Source organism: Crinia signifera, chromosome 5, assembly GCF_055691185.1.
Source record: "Crinia signifera chromosome 5, ASM5569118v1, whole genome shotgun sequence".
Lineage (NCBI taxonomy): Eukaryota > Metazoa > Chordata > Amphibia > Anura > Myobatrachidae > Crinia > Crinia signifera.
In genome coordinates this window covers 134,720,624-134,739,410 of record NC_139221.1, presented here as the reverse complement: position 1 = coordinate 134,739,410, position 18,787 = coordinate 134,720,624, and the positions used below count along the sequence as shown (strand labels likewise).

Here is an 18,787-nt window from a genome sequence, read left to right as displayed (position 1 = left end):
CTGTCCTTCTCTCTCCTTTTTTTTAATGTTACACAACAATTTTTTTCTATTCTTTATTCACTTATCTATTATTTTAATATTTCACTAGACAAGGTATTTGTTGGCTCTTAGTCATAATAACGAGAAACAAATTTTAAGAAATAATAATAAAAGTTAATTTTTAATTGATCATCTGATTCTCAGTACACCCTAAAGGATACTTGCTTTTTTCTTTGTTGGTGTTATATGTTACAGGCTGCGTTTGAAAAAAGTCAGTTAGGATGTGATTGGCTGGACGTTTAGCTCACCCTTGCATTTATCTCTTGTTAAGGCTTAATACAATGCTTCTTTATTGAAGATTACAACCTTTTATACAAAAATATATACCATTTCATATACATTTTAAAATATAATTTCCCATATATTTACAAACATCAATTTGTTCCATATCCTCTTACCTTCGCACCATCCCCCCACCCCACGTCCTTTTCTTTTTGAAACATTTTCTACCTTTACCTTCACCACCTTACAATCTTATAAAAAATAAACTTTAATAAACTTTAATAAATTAAGGCTTAATACATTTGCTCCACTATGTGATTGGTTGGTGCATTATCACCTTGCACATAACTTTCTTTATGGGGATAGGCACAACTTCTCTAAGCTTCATACATTTACCCCTCCGTGCTGTACATTGTCTGTCTTACATTATGCTCCATTTGTTAATTAGTGTAAGGAAAACCAGCACATGCACAGTAATGTTCTGTCATCTGTCTTTACCTTAGTATCGTTCTCTTTTATATGCAGTAGTCAGCTTCTAGTAAAGAAACATTACAAATCAGCATGACACTATGCAAGCTGAATGCTTGGAACCTTCAACTACAGTACCCCACAAGCAAATGAGGCGTTTCTTACAGAAATATGCTCTGTATTATCTCTCTATATACTGTGATATGAAAAGAAAATAACGGTCGAAAATAATTGTATTTGTTTATTCAAGCAGGGAAAAACTCAGCAGGCCATTTTGCTATATTACCTTTTCAGTCTTTTGTGTAATGTTTACAAGTGTATGTGAGATGGCCAGTTTTGCAGTTTTCACAGGCTGTCCCACTATAAAATCTGGTCAAAGACTAGAGGTGATATGGGAGGCAAGCTGGGCCTTCCTAGAGGTTTATTCAGGCTGGGAAATCACAAAACACAACTTTTTCTATTCAGTTGAAGGACTAAATATGGGATGCATTGATTTCTATAGAAATCACCAGGAGAGAATTTAAATTAATAACACGTCGTATATTAAAGTATAAATAAATGACTGCACAATTGATCTCTGGTTTCAAAGATACATAAAACTGATTGAACCATTGAGTACCATTATTCATAAAGAAAAAACAATGTTGCTCCACTTTAGAATGTAAGCTTTCACAAGCAGGGCCTAGGAATGGCCATTTACCATCAATGATTCGAAAGATTTTATGGTTTATGGCTGATGCTTAATACTTTTGCCATCGAGGGGGAGAACTAGGTGGTTTTCCTCCATCGATGGCACAGCAAAACCATGGAAACATTATCAAATTTGTTTAAGTGCCACCTTCAGTGTATTCCTTTACATTGCACATTCCCGCGATGCCATAGACTTCAATGGTAGCTGGCTTGCATATGTGCCTTGTTCCCATTCACTTCAGCTCTGATGTTAATGTCCGCAGCTTGCTGCAATGCATTTGCATCACAATCCAAGCAGCAAGGCTGAAGCAGGACACATCTGTAGATTTCACTTTGAACCACACCCCCACCACCACATTTAAATCTCCATGCACATGTTGTGCCTACCCCACACAGTTGCTTGCTTTTTCGCTTTACTTTCAAACATAAAGTATTTGAACTCTAATAAGTAATACTGTATAACAGTAAACAAAATTGTGTATATAGGGCCCGATTCAGACCTGCTTGCTTAGCTGCATATATTTGCTGCCTAGCAAGCAGGTAAAAGCTGCCCCGCTGAATACAACCCCCCCGCCGCCCGAATCCCCATGCTTCAATGCGAGGAGGGGATGCGCATGCTTACACATCTGCTTGCATGCATCCGCACAGAGGATAAATCATTCAATGGTTACTCACCATTGAATGATTTTTCCTGTCTTCGCAGATAGAAGTAAGCCTGGACCTACTTTCATCCTAGCCGCTCTTGTGCAAATTGAGGGCGGACGCTGACATCATGTGACATCATCCACCCACCTCAAGCAGGCAGGGGTACACGTGCGTTTGCAGGTGTCTGTTCAGCGTTTCTATGGGGACACTCACTGTTTTTGGGGACACACCTATGTTTCATGGGTGAACCCCAGCGATCACTCCCCTCTTCCTGTCAATTATTTTCTGAATGTCCCAGCGAGTGTAATAGGCTACAAAGGTGTTTGCTTTGGTGGGTTTGTGCATGCACTGAGCGACTATGTGGATGAGAATGAACTTTATCAGAATTAACTTTATTGGCCATGTGTGCTTGAGGACACTAGGAATTTTTTGCGGATTTCAGTGCAGCATCAAGCAGGGGTGAAGGGGGGGAGGAAATACCATACATTAAGACATTACATGCGGGTGGGCACATGCCCGCTGAGCTGTGCAGCGCCTAGGCAGCCATCAGCGGCACCACTAGTCATTGCAGCAGCCAGGTGGGTAAGAATATAAGCAGGGACAGTACAGTTATCACATGGGAACACATACCCGCCGAGCTGCACAGCTCCTAGGCAGCCATCAGTGGCGCCACTGGTCATTGCAGCATCCAGGTGGGTAACAATATAAGCAGGGACATTACAGTTCACACAGGGAATACATACCTGCCGAGCTGCACAGCTCCTAGGCAGCCATCATCGGCGCCACTGGTCATTGCAGCATTCAGGTGGGTAACAATATAAGCAGGGACAGTACAGTTCACACAGGGAATACATACCCGCCATGCTGCACAGTTCCTAGGCAGCCATCAGCGGCGCCACTGGTCGTTGCAGCAGCCAGGTGGGTAACAATATAAGCAGGGACAGTACAGTAATGACACGGGAACACATACCCGCCGAGCTGCACAGCACCTAGGCATCTATCAATGGCGCCACTGGTCTTTGCAGCAGCCAGGTGGGTAACAGTATAAGCAGGGACAGTACAGTTATCACATGGGAACACATACACGCCTAGGCAGCCATGAGCGGAGCCACTGGTCATTGCAGAAGTGAGGTAGGTGACAATATAAGCAGGGACAGTACAGTTGATCACACAGGGAACACCTACCTGCCGAACAGAACAGTGCCTACCATTAGAGACATAGCAGAATTCAGACCTCTGTGAACAGATTTAAATTGGACCCATAATTTCTTGTTTTATGGAATCCCAATCTTAATGTAAGGATATGATTTTTTATATCATAAGACATTACATTTGTTTAATATCTAATTTATACTGTATATGAATCATTTTCCCATGCTACCTTTCTGGTAATTCCATCTCAAAATGGCATTATGTTGTGCCAAGTTATACCGCTTCTACTATTGGTAAAAAACCTTCCCCAGCAGTGGTTATTGGTATTAAAAAATTCCAGTAGGTTTTTTAGGTAATCAATTTATGTAGGTTTCATAAAAATAAGCCATTTCCCATTCAAAAGGTCCGTAACTACCGGGGAGGTTGGGAGCGAGCCAGCACTACCCCTGCTGTGAAACACTGGCAGTGGGGACAACTGGCGCCAGCTGGGCAGAATTCAAAACAGTGACAGCTGGGCAGAGCAAAAATAAGGTGTTGCTGATTGGCTCCTTTGGATGACAGCTGGGTGGGGTTTTGACAAGGTTTGGTGACGTTGAATGCAAGACGCCAGGTGAGGCATGGCCAGCAGGTTAGCAGCTGGGGACATATCGCAGAGGAGGAGGGAGAAGGCTCTGTGGCTTGCGGGACCCAGTGATGACAGGAGAGGCTGTGTGAGGGCTACAGAGTTATCAGAGCAGATGGAGGAGACCCCACGGTACGAGCAGTGAGGGGAGGCCTAGAGGGATTGGAGGCAGCCTGGGCAGGGCAGCTCCAGTACGGTGCTGTAGAGGAGGGTGAGGTCTGCCCGTACTACCAGGGGCTGTGCTATCCCAAGGGTAGCCTGGGTGGATGGCTTCCAGGGATTACCGCAGTTTATCACAGCCATTATGGTGGAAGCCAGGGTCTCTGGGCTGCGATGGGGCCTATGTATGTGTTTGACTGCCAGTGGGTGGGGGGAGGTGTGGTACTGTGTAATGTGTCATTATAGCATACATATATACATACACTCACACATATACAGTATATACAGTATATATATATATATATATATAATTTTTTGTGGGGAGAGGGCTCCAAATTATTTGCTTGCCTCGGGCACCGGAAATCCTAGTTTCGGGCCTGCATTCAGTAACTGCTTTCTTTGGTAAATATGCATTTTCACTAAATCACCCCCTGGTTCAATCCTTAAAATGATCGTTTATGAATTGGCTTCTGCTCATGGTCCAGTACTTTCACTCAGCCTAAAATTTGCCAGCCTGCTTTTGAATATCACTTTATCTGAAAGGATTCAGAATTCATTATACTGTATATCCAGTCTGCCTTACTCCACAGTAGAACTTGTACCCAAGAAAATGTATTGCAAAGGTACCTCTTTATTTGTCTTTTTATTGGTTTTATCAATATAGTAATTGCTAAATAATTTAGACACTTTTTTTTCAGACTATTCGGTATTTAGGGGTATTCAGTTAAACTCCGCAGCTAATTGCTAGCTAACATCCCTGCAGAATTCAGGCTCAGGCACAGAAACCCACTGATTCCGCTAACTGGAAGTAAAAGGTATTTTCTGCACATGGCCCACCGATTTTGCCAATTTTACACAGACTTTTCCATGAGCTGCGAGTTTCTGTCCAACATTTACATGTTCCATAATTAAGCATATATTTTTGATGAGGAGTGGGACTTGCTGTGGTGACCCATAGTTTTATACTTATGCCTCAGTAATGAACACTTGCTGTATGTATATGTGTATTACTAATGATTTAAATGATTGAACTAAAGGGCAGATTTTTCTTAATTCATATAGTATCAATGGCCAAATACACCTGGAGGTTAGAAAGAATACTTTTTTATCATTATTAAACTAATACAGACTTTATTAAGTAACTAAAGTCATTTATATTTAAATTGATTTTATTCTCATTAATCTCATTTATCCCAACTTTATTCAAATTAGGGAATATAAAACTGAATAATGTGTCCTTAGCGAAATGGGTCATGTTTAAAGTTACTGTCTACTAGAAACATAGAAATAATTATTGAATAATTAAAAATTGAACCAAGAAGATTTGCTTTCTGTGAAGAGGTTTAATGTTTTTTTATCTTCCGTATAATTTGCTACAGTACATACTGTACATTATAAAACAACATTTAAATATATGTGTGCTCCACTTACATTAAATATAACCATACTTACCTGAATGTGGGGGGCATGTCTGTCACCACATATGGGTGTGTCTGTACTTAAATGCTTGTTGTTGCAAGATATTTCTATATAACATTAGTAGCAATATATTTTGGAAAGGTTTGCAAGTTTATATTCAATGTGATATTACATTGGACTTGATACAATACCTGTCGGCTAGTGAGGAAATTGCTTAACGGTAATATTTTCACTTCTGCACATGAATCCCCGCTGCAGTAGGGCTCAAACTGCGGTGGCATCCTGAAACAATGCCATCGAGGCGTGGAGGTGGCCTGGGGGGACAGCAAGGTGGTGTTGGGTGGTCAGTGATGCAGCATTGGGTGAAGTGGATGGAGGCGTGGCCAGACCATTTTCGAGGTGGTTCACAGACACTCCATGACACTCCATGAAGTTACACGCAGCCTCTTTGCAGCTAGGCTGCGCAGGTAGCGGGCTACAATACAAATGTAAGCACTTTGCCATTCTGTGAAGTGTTTGCATTTTAGGTATCGCAAGGACAAGGAGGGATGGGGCCTTGCCCTGTACATACATGGCAAATGTGATTCCTATGCAATAAATTCCAAATGCTATTTGACCTTGTGTGTATTTATTCCTAAGCATATATGTTTTAGAAGTAATACATGTTATTTTATTGTGAATACTCGATTGCAACTTGTATGCACTACATATATTTGTTGGATGTCTGTTTCCATTAGACAAATTATGATGGACCCTAAACACACTATTTAAACAAATGTCTTTAACTACTGTACATAAAGATTACTAGCAAAACATCTTACCTTAAGTCACTTATTAGCAGCAACAGCACACTATGGATGAGTGAACATCAGCGCAGATAAAAAGACCATGTGCGCTCATGGGTTTTTGTTTTTCTCTGCTTTCAGGGATTGCCACAAGGGGGATAATAAGCGTTGTTAACAGGGACTCCTTAGCAGCTATAGCAAATCACTGAAACTAGTAACACCGAAATGGCCATAACAAAGTACAAGTGTGGGGAATAGGTTGCATCCATAAGTTACATCATTTGAATTTTAAAGAACTTCTAATTATTGTTCCACTTAGAACATGCCATAACTTATTACAGGTCATTTATTACTTTAAATGGCCTACTTTTGTTAGGTCTGAAATCTGCATGGGTTACTCATGAACAGCCAAGCACTAATTCATTTTCATTGCTTAGATATTAATATTGATTTTTTTTTTAATACCTTTGCTATTGTATATTTAGAAGTGTGTTAAGATGACCTGCAAGTGAGTGGGACAAGTGAATTAATAGGATTTATTAACCTATAAAGTGCTTGACTTTATAATTATGCCAGCCTTCTTAAAATGTTTTATATATAATTATTGCCCAATAACTTTACAGTTGAAAAGAAAATGAAGAGAGTACAGTTTGGCACTTGCATAGCTCACATAAATGTGATTAGCTGTGGAAAGCTTATTTTCTTACTTATCTTCTACCTTACAAGGTGCAGTATGTGGTCATTAGGTCAACAGTGAAAAATCGATCACTATTGGTTGATAGGCAGACGGTCGACACATTAAACAGGTCGTCATGCATTAGTTAGACATGTCCAAAAGGTCATCACAAAGCAAAATGTCGACATGGAAAAAGGTCGCCATGGGCTTTTCATGATTTTTTTTAAACCGACCAGTTCATACTTTTTTAATCCCAGTGAACATAGAGGGGGAACGTAATAGTGTGTGAGCTACCATGCCCAAAGCATGGAGCGCGCAGCAAGCCATGTAAGGGGACGTGTTACACTTCTACGTCGTCCATGTCAACATTGACACGAAAAAACGCTGATAAACATATCAACCTTTTCCCATGTCCATCTAATGCATATCAACCTTTTTTGAAGTGTCAACCTTTTGTCTGTCCACCAATAGTGGTCGACCTTTTGGCTTTTAGACACTGTTGACCAAACGTTCCACACTCCCTTACAGTCGACACATACAGTACTTAATTAGGAATGTGCTATATTTACCATCAATGCTTATTTGAGCCTTGTTTGTGAAGGCAAATTACACAAATTATATACAGTATTGTCAACTATTGCAGAGTGAATATGTTTTTAAAGAGTTTTGAAGCTTGCAATAAATCCACAAAAATCATCACTCTTTTATTATAGCAATGTGATTTTGTGATTTTGTTTTTTCTGTCTACTTTTTCTAACAGTGCATTATATAATATTTAGAATATGTCATAAGCTGACATTAAAAGGCGGTAACAATGCTGTAACTAATTGTGAAGCCTTCTGTAGTTGGTAGAAAGTAGTAGCTGATTAGTCACATCTAATGAAATAAAAAGCAGATGTGTTCTTGGGAACTGCTTAACTACATGTTTCTGTGCTAAAAATACAACCACTACTGCAGTTGCTTCTGTCATAGCCATTAATTGGTAGCTTCTAATAGGACATTCTGCTGTTCCTGTGGATACAGTAACCCCTGTGCACTGTCTCATTTTCCGATCGCTTGGGCAGACACTTGACACTCTTTACCTTTGCCAGCAGTAAATTGCAAGGTTGTTTAAATGCTCAGAGTAGGCATCATACCAATGCCAGCAGATAAGTATTTAAAAATATAAGTGACATCCTCAGCAAAAATAGTTAGTATGTATGTATGAATGTATGTGTATGTATGTGTGCGTGTATATATATATATATATATATATATATATATATATATATATATATATATAGTTGATTCTTTCTAGAGCATGCAGATCTTATTATTGTACTGTCTTCTTTTTCCTGTAATTGTACCTAGGAGAATAAAGCAGCATGTATTAATGTCATGGTGGTTATAATAGGGCTGAGAGAAGCAAAGAGCGAGGATGCAGTAGAAATTGGGGGGGGGGGGGGGAGTCGTGCAGAGCTAGACAATAGTAGATCTCAATTTTTTCTGTTTTCTGATAGAATTAAAATGTCCCACCAGCTGGTTTAAAATGACAATGGGGGATATCTAAATAAATACCAAATATTCGATAGAGCTAATGTAGGGAAGTTGCCCACATCAACTCATCAGCTTCTTAATGTCCTTTTGTAGGATGTGCTAGAATAAAATGAAAGTTAGAAGCTGGTAGGGTGATGCAGAGTTGAATGTACATCCATTTGCAAAGCAAGTCTTCCCGTATTCACCCTACAATGCATCAGAATTAAGTACATGTACCGGCGGTTCACAATCTTGAACATTTTGATTGAATCTAGATTTATGATTTTACCTGGATTGTAAAGTGGTGCTCTCAAGAGAACAATATTCACTGAGGACAATGCAGTCATAGACCTGGGCATAAGTTAATATATGCCTTTTAAAAATAATCAGTATTTAAAAGCTCTTGAGAGTAAACAAAGTGAACAAATGAAAGCAAATGTGAAACAATACAGTAATCAGAAAAAAATAAATGGAACCAAATGTAAAAACAAATAATATAAAATGAAAAACTGTAGTAGGGGTGGGGGATACAGGGGAACATAGGTATAAGGAAACACAGAACATCTGGAGAAGCATCAAATGGTGCACAGGAGGTCATAATTTGTCAGAAAAGTACCTATCTGAGGTAATAGAACAAGGAAGGGTGAATGAAGAAAGAAGAAAATGGTCTGCCCCATCTCACATGATTCAATTTCTTAAAAAGATATGGTACTTGTTTCCTAGTACGGCGCCCACGATTTTAATCGTTTTTGATCACATTGATCGCATCACATGCGACCAGATTGCATGCAATGCGATCGATGCGATCAAAACGATGATTCAATTGTACATGCACCCTGATGGGTGATTACTATGTTATATGCACCTCCATTGTTAACAACACCGCCACTATGAACGGCAACTCGAAGCGCGGCGAGCGCAGCGAGCCCTGCGAGGGGACGCGGATAACTTCACATGTATTCCGCGTCCCCTCGCAGGGCTCGCCACGCTTCGGGCACGGTGGCTCGCTGCGCTCACCGCGCTATATAAAATCAACTCCACGCCGACGTGGATAGTGGGGGTATGAAAAGGTCGGAGGACGTGTACCGCTGCCCCTCGCGTGCCACTGCGTTGATAGTAGGGGTGGCGTTAACAATGGGGGTGCATTTAACATAGTAATCACCCATCAGGGTGCCTGTAAATTATAAATCACATTGCATGCGATATTAAAATTGTACAGTGCGGATCTTAGGACCCGAAAATCGCATACCATCGCATACCACTAATTAAGGTATGCAATGGTATGGGATGGGCGCCGTGCTAGGAAACAAGTACCAAAGATATTAAGTAACGTCATCCATGTCATTTAAATGACAGGAGATATCATATAGGTTGAACATGATGGACTAATGTCTTTTTTCATCCTCAGAATCAGAATCAACTTTATTGGCCAGGCATACTTGAATATACTAGGAATTTGTTGGGGGGATTGCTGTGCAACAGCCAGGTAGATAACAAGAAAACAGTGACAGTACAGCTATTTAACATGTACAGATATACACCAGATGCACCCTGGGGAGGGTGATGCACAAGGACAGGAAAGACATGGGGAACATATTTTGGCTGAGCTGCACAGTACCTAGGCTGCCATCAGTAGTGCCACTTGGTCATTGCAACCGCCAGGTAGGTAACACATAAACAGTAACAGAACAGATATACAGTATAACATATACAGATATACACTAGATGTATCCTGGGGAGGGTGATGGTCAAGGACAGGGAAGACACAGAGAATATATTTGACTGAGCTGCACAGCACCTAGGCAGCCATCAATGGCGCCATCCTGATCATTGCTACTTCCAGGGCAGCAGGGCCTAACAGGCCATTTTTGTTATCAGCATGTTACAGTTACTGAGTCCCGGGAATGTCCTTCGTTGAAGCTGAGGGGGTGTGGGACCTTGGTTTGAGCCATGATTGTGGGATGTTCCAGTGTGTGGGGGAGAGGTAAGGCCAGGGTTTCATTAACTACTGCATGTTGCCATGTTCTTTGGAAAACCACTGAGCCCATTAATATGGGAAAGCTTCTTAGATAGTTTGAAAAGAAAAGGTGGAGGGTAACACAAAATAAAATCTAAGGGTAGAACTGGAGTCTAAAATAACGGAGTATGAACTGAGGACCAAAAAACATCAAGAATTTGACAGGTCCTGGACCTCAGAGGCCACAGTTTCTCAAACAGATAGGTGAGGCAGAAATAAACATTTGTGAGAGCTTTACAAGAGTACAATACCAACCATAACAACATTTGTACAAGGTTTCCTTAAGTTCCGTGAAAATGGAGGATATGGCAATAGACTGTCTCTAGCTTCCAAAAGGAATCATGAAGGCTATGAAAGAGCCTTGTCAGTAAGTATATTATAGTGCTGGAGATCATTCCCTTTTACAAAGGTTGGAACCTATATAGTCATTCAAAGGGGGTGAGGGCACGAAGAAGTGTAGACAGTGCAAGACGTTGAGGGGCTGGGCAAAGGGTTTCAATTATAACTCTGTAAGGAAATCCAATGCCCATATGACCAAAAGTCCACAGAAAAGGTAAGAGTCATGTGGGTCAGTAGTAAGCCTATTGGAAAACAGGAATGACTCCATATAGGTTTGAAGGGTGATATGGGGGAGATCATTTAAGAGTAGTAGGAATTTAAGAGTAGGAGGGAAGCTGGAGGAGGGAGGGTGGCATTTATTTTGTAATCATCTAAGGGGAGGTCTGATCCAGGAACTGGCTTCAATATCAAGCCAGGAGGATGTTCCAGATAGAGAGGAAGCAATTTGGGAGAGGTGAGTAGCTAAGTAGCAAGTTTGAAATCTGGAAGACCTGTACCATCTGTATTGATGGGCTTTTTAATGACTTTTGCCATTCCAGATATAGCAGGTAATGCAGGTGGGATCCATCATCTATATATATGTCTAGTGTCCGTGAGTCTCTGAAACACTGCCATCTGCTGTCAGAGAGTGAAACTACATCTCTTTCTCACACATGCACAAACACAGAAGGTAGCAGACTAGATTTCAAAGCATTTGGACTTACTATTTTTTTATAATATGCTGCAGTAACGACATCAAGTCTAGGAGATTTTCCTGATTTTTGTGGCGAAATTGAAGCTTCAGATTCTTCCACATAATTTAGAACAATACTAATCTCTGAAAATATGCCTTTTGTAACTAGAATTGAGCAGGTGTAGGTGCATGCTGATGATGACTAGTAGATGAACTGGCACATGCAGTACATACATTCAGTGAACTGCAATGTTTTTTTCCCTGCGTGCTTCTTTTGGACAACGAACACCCAGTTTGATTTACATTTTTAACTTCATCAGGACCGATTCACTAACACCAATATTTATCTTTTATCTATATATTACTTCAACACAAGTAGTGGTAGGGGGTAGCAGACAAATGTTTGTTTTTTTTGTGTTATTTATTGATTTATTGGGTCTAGCTGGGTAATACATACCTCCCAACTGTCACGATTTTAGTGGGACAGTCCCGATTTTCGGGTCCTGTCCCGCTGTCCCACCCGCGGCAGGCATTGTCCCGCTGCGGGGGGTGGCAGTTGGGAGACCCCCCAATCTAGTAGAATAGACGCTGTGCGCATGCGCACAGCGTCTATTCTCGTATGAAAATGAGGTCGCGGCTAATTAGCATAAGCCCCTTTTCCATATTTGTTAAGGTCAAAAGTTGGGAGGTATGGTAATATGACAATAATCCATTTAAAGAGAATTCTGAATTATGAAATGTATACTGTATTTTTATGCGTTGTTCAATAGTATTTTTAAGATAAACAAGATTCAAAAATAACTTTATATAATAAACAATATAGTTCTATTGTCAAATTTGTATGTTGCATGTTAATCTATTTAGATGTTACTCAATTCATGCTGTCATATTTCAGTGAAACTTCAACCCAGTTTCTTAGTTACTGAATTGAATCAATACGAATATATTAACTACCCTGTAGGCAAATACTTTTTCTTATTTTTAACTTTTTTTGAACATTTACTTCTAGTACTTTTACAAATGATAGAGGGTTTCCATTGTTGAAGAAGTTTCTGTACATGCTGTATTGCCTACATTGGAAGATTTCAATTTATAAGCTTACCAATCAGCAAAAGGCTAAGCTTATACACTTGATATTAGTCAGTATTAAATAGAAATATACATTGCTTTTAGAGTACTGTATGTGCTTTCTTTTATCACTGTGGATATATCTCAAAGGGAATGCAAGGAACAAGGCATGCTTTAGATGGTTTTATTGCTTGTTTAACTGTAGACTTTTAGGTTCAGTAATGTCAAATTATAATTTCTTCTTACAGATATCCATTGAGAGCCAGGGACCTAGAAATGGGACAGCAGGAAGATTGATGCTGAATACAGTACAACACATAACCCAGTTTGGGAATTAAAGAGAAACTTCAATTCTGTATGCTTCCTGCTCACGTCTTTCCTACTGCAACATGAGAACTTTTAAATGCTTATTATTACTTGTTTTTTGGGTTTGTCATCCCCCAAAAAGCGGTACTACTCCTCTGCCAGAAAGGACTACTGCTAGCCCAGAGCCAATGTTAGAGGATCAACAGTTCAACAAAGACAGCGACATGGAAAAGAGCCGCTCGAAAAGGAGCTGGATGTGGAACCAGTTTTTTCTTCTTGAGGAATACACAGGAACAGATTATCAGTATGTTGGCAAGGTATTGTGGTTTTCTACCATACATTTTTCGCTCCAGTGTTAGTTGTTAATAAATACATGTCAGATTAGCATGCTGCAGAGACAGCTGAGGTACACTCATAGAGAAAAAGTCTCTTAATGTAATTTATCTCTGTTACAAAACCAGCATCTGCCACCTACCAGCAACTAAATGAGTGTCTTGTGTGCGAGAAGATGAACTGCCACGCCAGATACATGGCTAGCAATTCAGGAACTTCCCTGTAACCAATTACAAGAATGTTTGCAGCTAATCATTCCTTCTGTGACATTTTGGCAGCATTTCATCTGCAGGTGTTGTAATGCACTTTGAGGCTTGTGTAAAATATGCAGTTATTGGACATCTTTGTAAAGAAAAACAATGTGGTATTTTTGAATGGCTAAAATAGGAAGATAATTTAATGTTGTTTTTTTGTTTCTGTTTTATTTTATTTTTTTAAATAAGCCTCAATATTCATTTTTAGACTTCCTGTAGCTGCCTCACTTGTTTTCAGAATGTATTCATCACATTTTGTAAACCATTATAAATTGTAAAATGCAGAAAAACATCCATTATATTCATTTTCTTGGAATATCAAGTTTTATTGAAATGTATTTGTCATGGTTCATTGGGTTGAACCATTACTCTGCACTAAGCATTCAACAGCACAAATGCAAGCATATGTTTTTCTCCAATTAATTCTGGCAGAGAAGTTGGACAAGGGGAAAACATACAGTATTTCTTAACGTGATAGACTATGGGTAGAGGTTTCTATCATACAAATGGCTCCCATCCAAGGGCACTGAGGAGAGTAGGGATAGGATCTATTACCCGGCTCAGGCTTGTCTGTGAGTCCTAGAGGTTTCCCTGGTCATCTACTGTATGTGTGAGGTAGAGTACCCCCTTCTAGGCTCATGCTACTGCAGGGCTGGATTAAGGCTTCTGGGAGCCCAGGAAACTTCGACAGGGGGCCCTTGTGAAGGGCCGGTGTATAATATGGTGCATACCTCACATAACCCATTCCAGGAAAGACAAGATGCTCTTTATCTGAACTTTACTCTATACTACTTACGCACTGGGACAAGAATCAGATGAGCTACATAGTTCTGTAACAGCGATCAGACAGGGGGCCCCCTGAAAGTACAGTAACCCCATACATCCCCCTTAATCTGACCAGGTGCTACCGTAAAGCATAGTATTTTCAGTCAGTGTTTTTACAAGTATGTGTGGCCAGGTCTCCTCCTCTAGCACTTTAGCCCACAATATGTCTCAACATCCCTGCTCTCATCCACTGCTACTGCTGTCTTTAGTCCTGAATACCAGAGCAGAATAGCAGATGTTGAATACAGTCAATATCAGTTGTAATTCAATAAATTCAGCACTATCCCTTTTGAACTATTCTATGCTTCCTCTAAATGCTGTTTTGAATATAGACTGTATATGATTTTCTTTGATCTTTAATGTGAGGACATAATCATGTAACAAGTACAAATAATCCTGCATTAAATAACACACATTATGTTCCTTGTTTAGGGTTATGGCAATTAGTCATTTGTGATTGCAAATAGGAAAATTAATTGGAGCAAAACATATGCTTTCATGTATTTCATGGTTGACATGTTAAGTACTGTACAATTGAATTATTTTTTGCAAAGCATGTAGTTGCATTTAATAAAATAGCTAAAGATGCATGCTCTTGAGCTGTCCTGAACTATTACTAAGTGACAGAGGATATTCTAAGCCATACATTTTACAAAGCCATTAAACATCTACATATGCAGTGACATATGCCCCTCAGGCAAAATCTGCCACTGTCTGTATCTATGAGACTGCACTGGCTTCACTGTGACTGGCAGTGACTTCCTATTGGAAGCCTGACCTGCCAGTCACCTAGGCAGTCCCATTGGATTGTGTTCCCTCCCTCTGGGACACCTCTCTATGGGCTGCTGTGCGGTAGCCCATAAAATCCAGAGTCTGCGCATGCACAGTACCTACATCGGTGCTGAGCATGCGCCAGTCTGGGTGCATGTCTTCTGTATAATACAGGCACCAGGACCGTGATTTCCCTTCTATACAGCCCATAGAAGCAGCCCATAGACACTGGCAACATGCACAGTGCAAAAGTTGATATTGCATGCGCCAGTTTCAGCTCCTGACATCATAATAAAGATGCCGGAAATGCTGTGCCTGTGGTGGGGAGCAGGAGGAGCGGCAGCAGGGGGGAAGCCTGCATCGCGGACAGCAGCAGCCCTTCTCCTGCCATAAGGTACGAGCCGCCACCGCAAATTATATGTACACAGATTGTTACTGTATTTTTTTTGTGAGCCAATAAGATTTCAAATTAATGCAGATTAAAAAAAATTATGTTGCTTGCATAACTATTCAACCCCTGTATACTATACCTTTATACCAAGTTGGCACACTGTTTGGAAGTAATGGTTTCCTATCCTTCCTTTGTTGTATTGCATTTAAAGAAGGGAGTTTACTCAGACCCCACCGCTGTAACCCCCTTGGATCTGATCTGACATCATGCGATGCACCACACAGCAATGCACAATAATGTGCCCTACTACCTGCCCTTCCCTGTTCTGCCCCTGCAATAGTGAGGGATTTTTATTACATTGCCTAGTGAATATTTATTATTTGTTTGGTGCACATTCAATATGCAATGTAATAAAAATATGCTGCTCAGAGAGTGGGATTGGGGGCTCCCAGACACACCAGTGTACCGGGCCCCAAAATTTATGTTGCTGGCCCTAGTTTGGTTGAATGACATTGTGCACTGCAATTTTCAAATAATGCCAAAGATTCTCAATTCGACTGAGATCTGAACATTGATTTGGCAATTGGGGAACTTCAACTTTATGATGTTCAATCACCATGGTGCTACTTTGGCCTTGTGCTTGGGATTATTGTCCTACTAAAAACAGAACTGTCTCTCTAGCTTTAGTTCTCTAGCAGACCGATGCAGGGTTTCTTACATAATTTGCACCAATGGTCCTTCAATTTTTTAACAAGATACCCAGTATCCACAGTGGAAACGTAGAACCGCAACATGATGCTTCCACCCCATAATTAACTGTTGACAGGGTGTTTGCTGAGGAGTGGGCAGTGTAAGCTTTGTGCTACACATTTTCAATGTTTTCATGGCTACCTTGAAGTGCTAAATATTTCCAGGATGTATGTGAATTTAGGGAACCATAGTTGATGATACAATTACTAAGCAGCCACTATTTTCTGTAGCGCTTCCAATCTTCCAAGCTCTGGAATGCCATGCATTCTGGAGACTGACCCTGGTCAGGGCCGGCACCACCACTAGGCAGCCTTAGGCATTTGCCACTGGAGGGCGGCCACCCTAGGCATTTGCCTAGGGTGCCGGCCACTGGAGGGCGGCCACTTGAAGCAGCCTCCCCACGGATCAGGTGAGCGGCTCCCTCTCTCTCCCCAGCTCTCCCCCCTGAAGCCAACACTACTCCAGTCCCTCTCTCTCTCCCCCCCCCCCCGTGGAGCGATGCATCATTCTATCGCTGGCCCCCCTCCCCCCTTGGAGCAAGACGCATCTCGCCCACCTCCCTTCCCGCCTGTGGCGCTCTGGTGCCTTGCACCACCACTGACCCTGGTAGCTAACATCCTCATTATAGGAGCCGAAGGTCTACATTAAGCAAAGTTCCACTGACACATGTAAATTAGAAAGTCAACCAATCACTTCTTACTTATCACAGGGATGAGCTCCTCTCAGAGGCCTGTCCATGGATATGATTATTTATAATTTCTGGATAAACCAAATGCAGTGTTAAGAAATTATAATGATCAGGTCAAAATCCCAGTAATTGATAAATATGCCAAATAACATGCTAGCTACAGGATACAATAACAGTGTGAAATCTATGACATGGTAAATTCAACATTGAACCATGCTTGTGCTCAGTGACAAGTTTTAATGAATCAAGTACAGTGAGAAAATTTGAATTTAACTTAATTTTTTTGTTTGTTTTGTTGGTTTTTAAATATGTTTATGTATATGATGACTTTATTCTAAGTGTCACTTCTGGTAAGTGTAGGGAGAAAACTAAGAGATATTTTCATTAGTTCAAGTTTTTGAGTCATTGCCAAAGGCAAACATGTGATGTACTTTCCAACGCTGCAACACATTTGTGTATTAAGCAAGGTGTTATTTGGAAATTAAGGCTGTTTATTTTTCTTACCATCTGTAAATTTGCTAGAAATGTCCAGGTCTTTTTAGCATTATCCATCTCCAACATATTTATGTAAATAGAAAAAGTTATAGTTTGAATTAAGAACAAAATGAAATATAGCAGAAGGTACACTTACAAAGTACGCCCAGCATTTTGTTTGTCGCATTATATTTTAAAACTTCTGTTTAGGTAAATGGAGCTATGTGGCCTTCAGGAGCGTACGACAATATATTTAGTTATTATTGGTAGGTAGACAGGCAATAGTTCAGCACCATATAGTCAACATACTTATGTTTGACATGGTTAAAGTGACACAATGAAAAGGTCAACATAAAGTTTTGTTTAATTATCATTTACATTCCACATGGACTCCGACTGCATGGTGAGTGAAGAAAGGGCATGCAATGCACTAATTTGGAGTCAACATGATGAAATCTACAAATTGACAACAAAACAAAGAGAAAAACTCATATGTGGATGATTTCCATGTAGACATTTTGCTTTTACCGACCTTTTGTCTATACATGTTGACTATTTGGATTCGACCTGTGGCCCCTTTATACAATAGCCTATACCATAACCAAGTGTAAAGCAGTGTCTCCTATCTGGGTTTCATCCAGAGAAGAGAAAAGAAAACTAAGCAAGTGAGATGCAGGAGGCAACTGTTTTGCTGCTGACTGTATATATTGTTCTATGTTAGTACAACAGATATTATTTTCATCTATATGCTTGACATATACAACTATTTACATAGGTGCCGATTCTGTGGGTTCTCAAGGGCCCGAGCACCCACAGGAATTAATGAGCACCCCCGTGCCCGTAACTCCAGAGTCCCAATGCCGGGCCACTGTATTTGCTTGTTGAGCCTTTAACAGGCTTGAGCACCCACCAGCAAAAACATAAATCGGCACCTCTGACTATTTATATATATATTCAAGGACTTGGAGACATGATTGTTTAAATAATTTTTTCACGAATACGCTGTTTTTGCAACAAGACTCCGGAGTGCCACTGTTTATTCTGGATATTATGGTCAGTTTATGGTGACACATTTGGGCCTCATGTAGATGTTGAAAAAAAAGTGTATTTAATGTATATGTTCAGTTGGAACATCCCAAAATGCATACAGCTAAAAGCATACTGCTGCGTACTCCAAAAAGTTGTGAGAGGCTGATGATTTTTTGTTAAACCCCCTGTACCTCCACGAGAGCAAGGATATCTCCCGCATCCTGTCTGCACCTCAGTAAAAAATCACGGGCATTTAAGTACCAGCTGGGTGGGGGTTGGGATAAAATGATGCAATTCACACCATTTTAGCTCTGCCCCCTTCTCCGGGCTTCTTCCAGGGAGGAAAAGTAGGTAAGTATGGCTCAAAAACAATAGGATATGCGCTAAGGTACATTAAGTATACAAGCATGCATACTTATGCAAATAGCCAGATTTGTGCTAACACAAGGTATATTGTATTACTGTAGATATACAAGA

General features: G+C 40.5%; 1 protein-coding gene across 1 annotated transcript in view; it reads left to right on the top strand.

Annotated features, from left to right (window-relative positions):
• LOC146080608 (cadherin-6-like) overlaps positions 1–18,787 on the top strand; it is a 286,402-nt gene that overhangs the window by 94,744 nt on the left and 172,871 nt on the right. The window contains exon 2 of the mRNA XM_083188080.1: positions 12,738–13,112. Within this exon, the coding sequence (XP_083044206.1) occupies positions 12,879–13,112 (234 nt within the window). The 5' untranslated portion in view covers positions 12,738–12,878. The remainder of the gene's footprint in view (positions 1–12,737; positions 13,113–18,787) is intronic.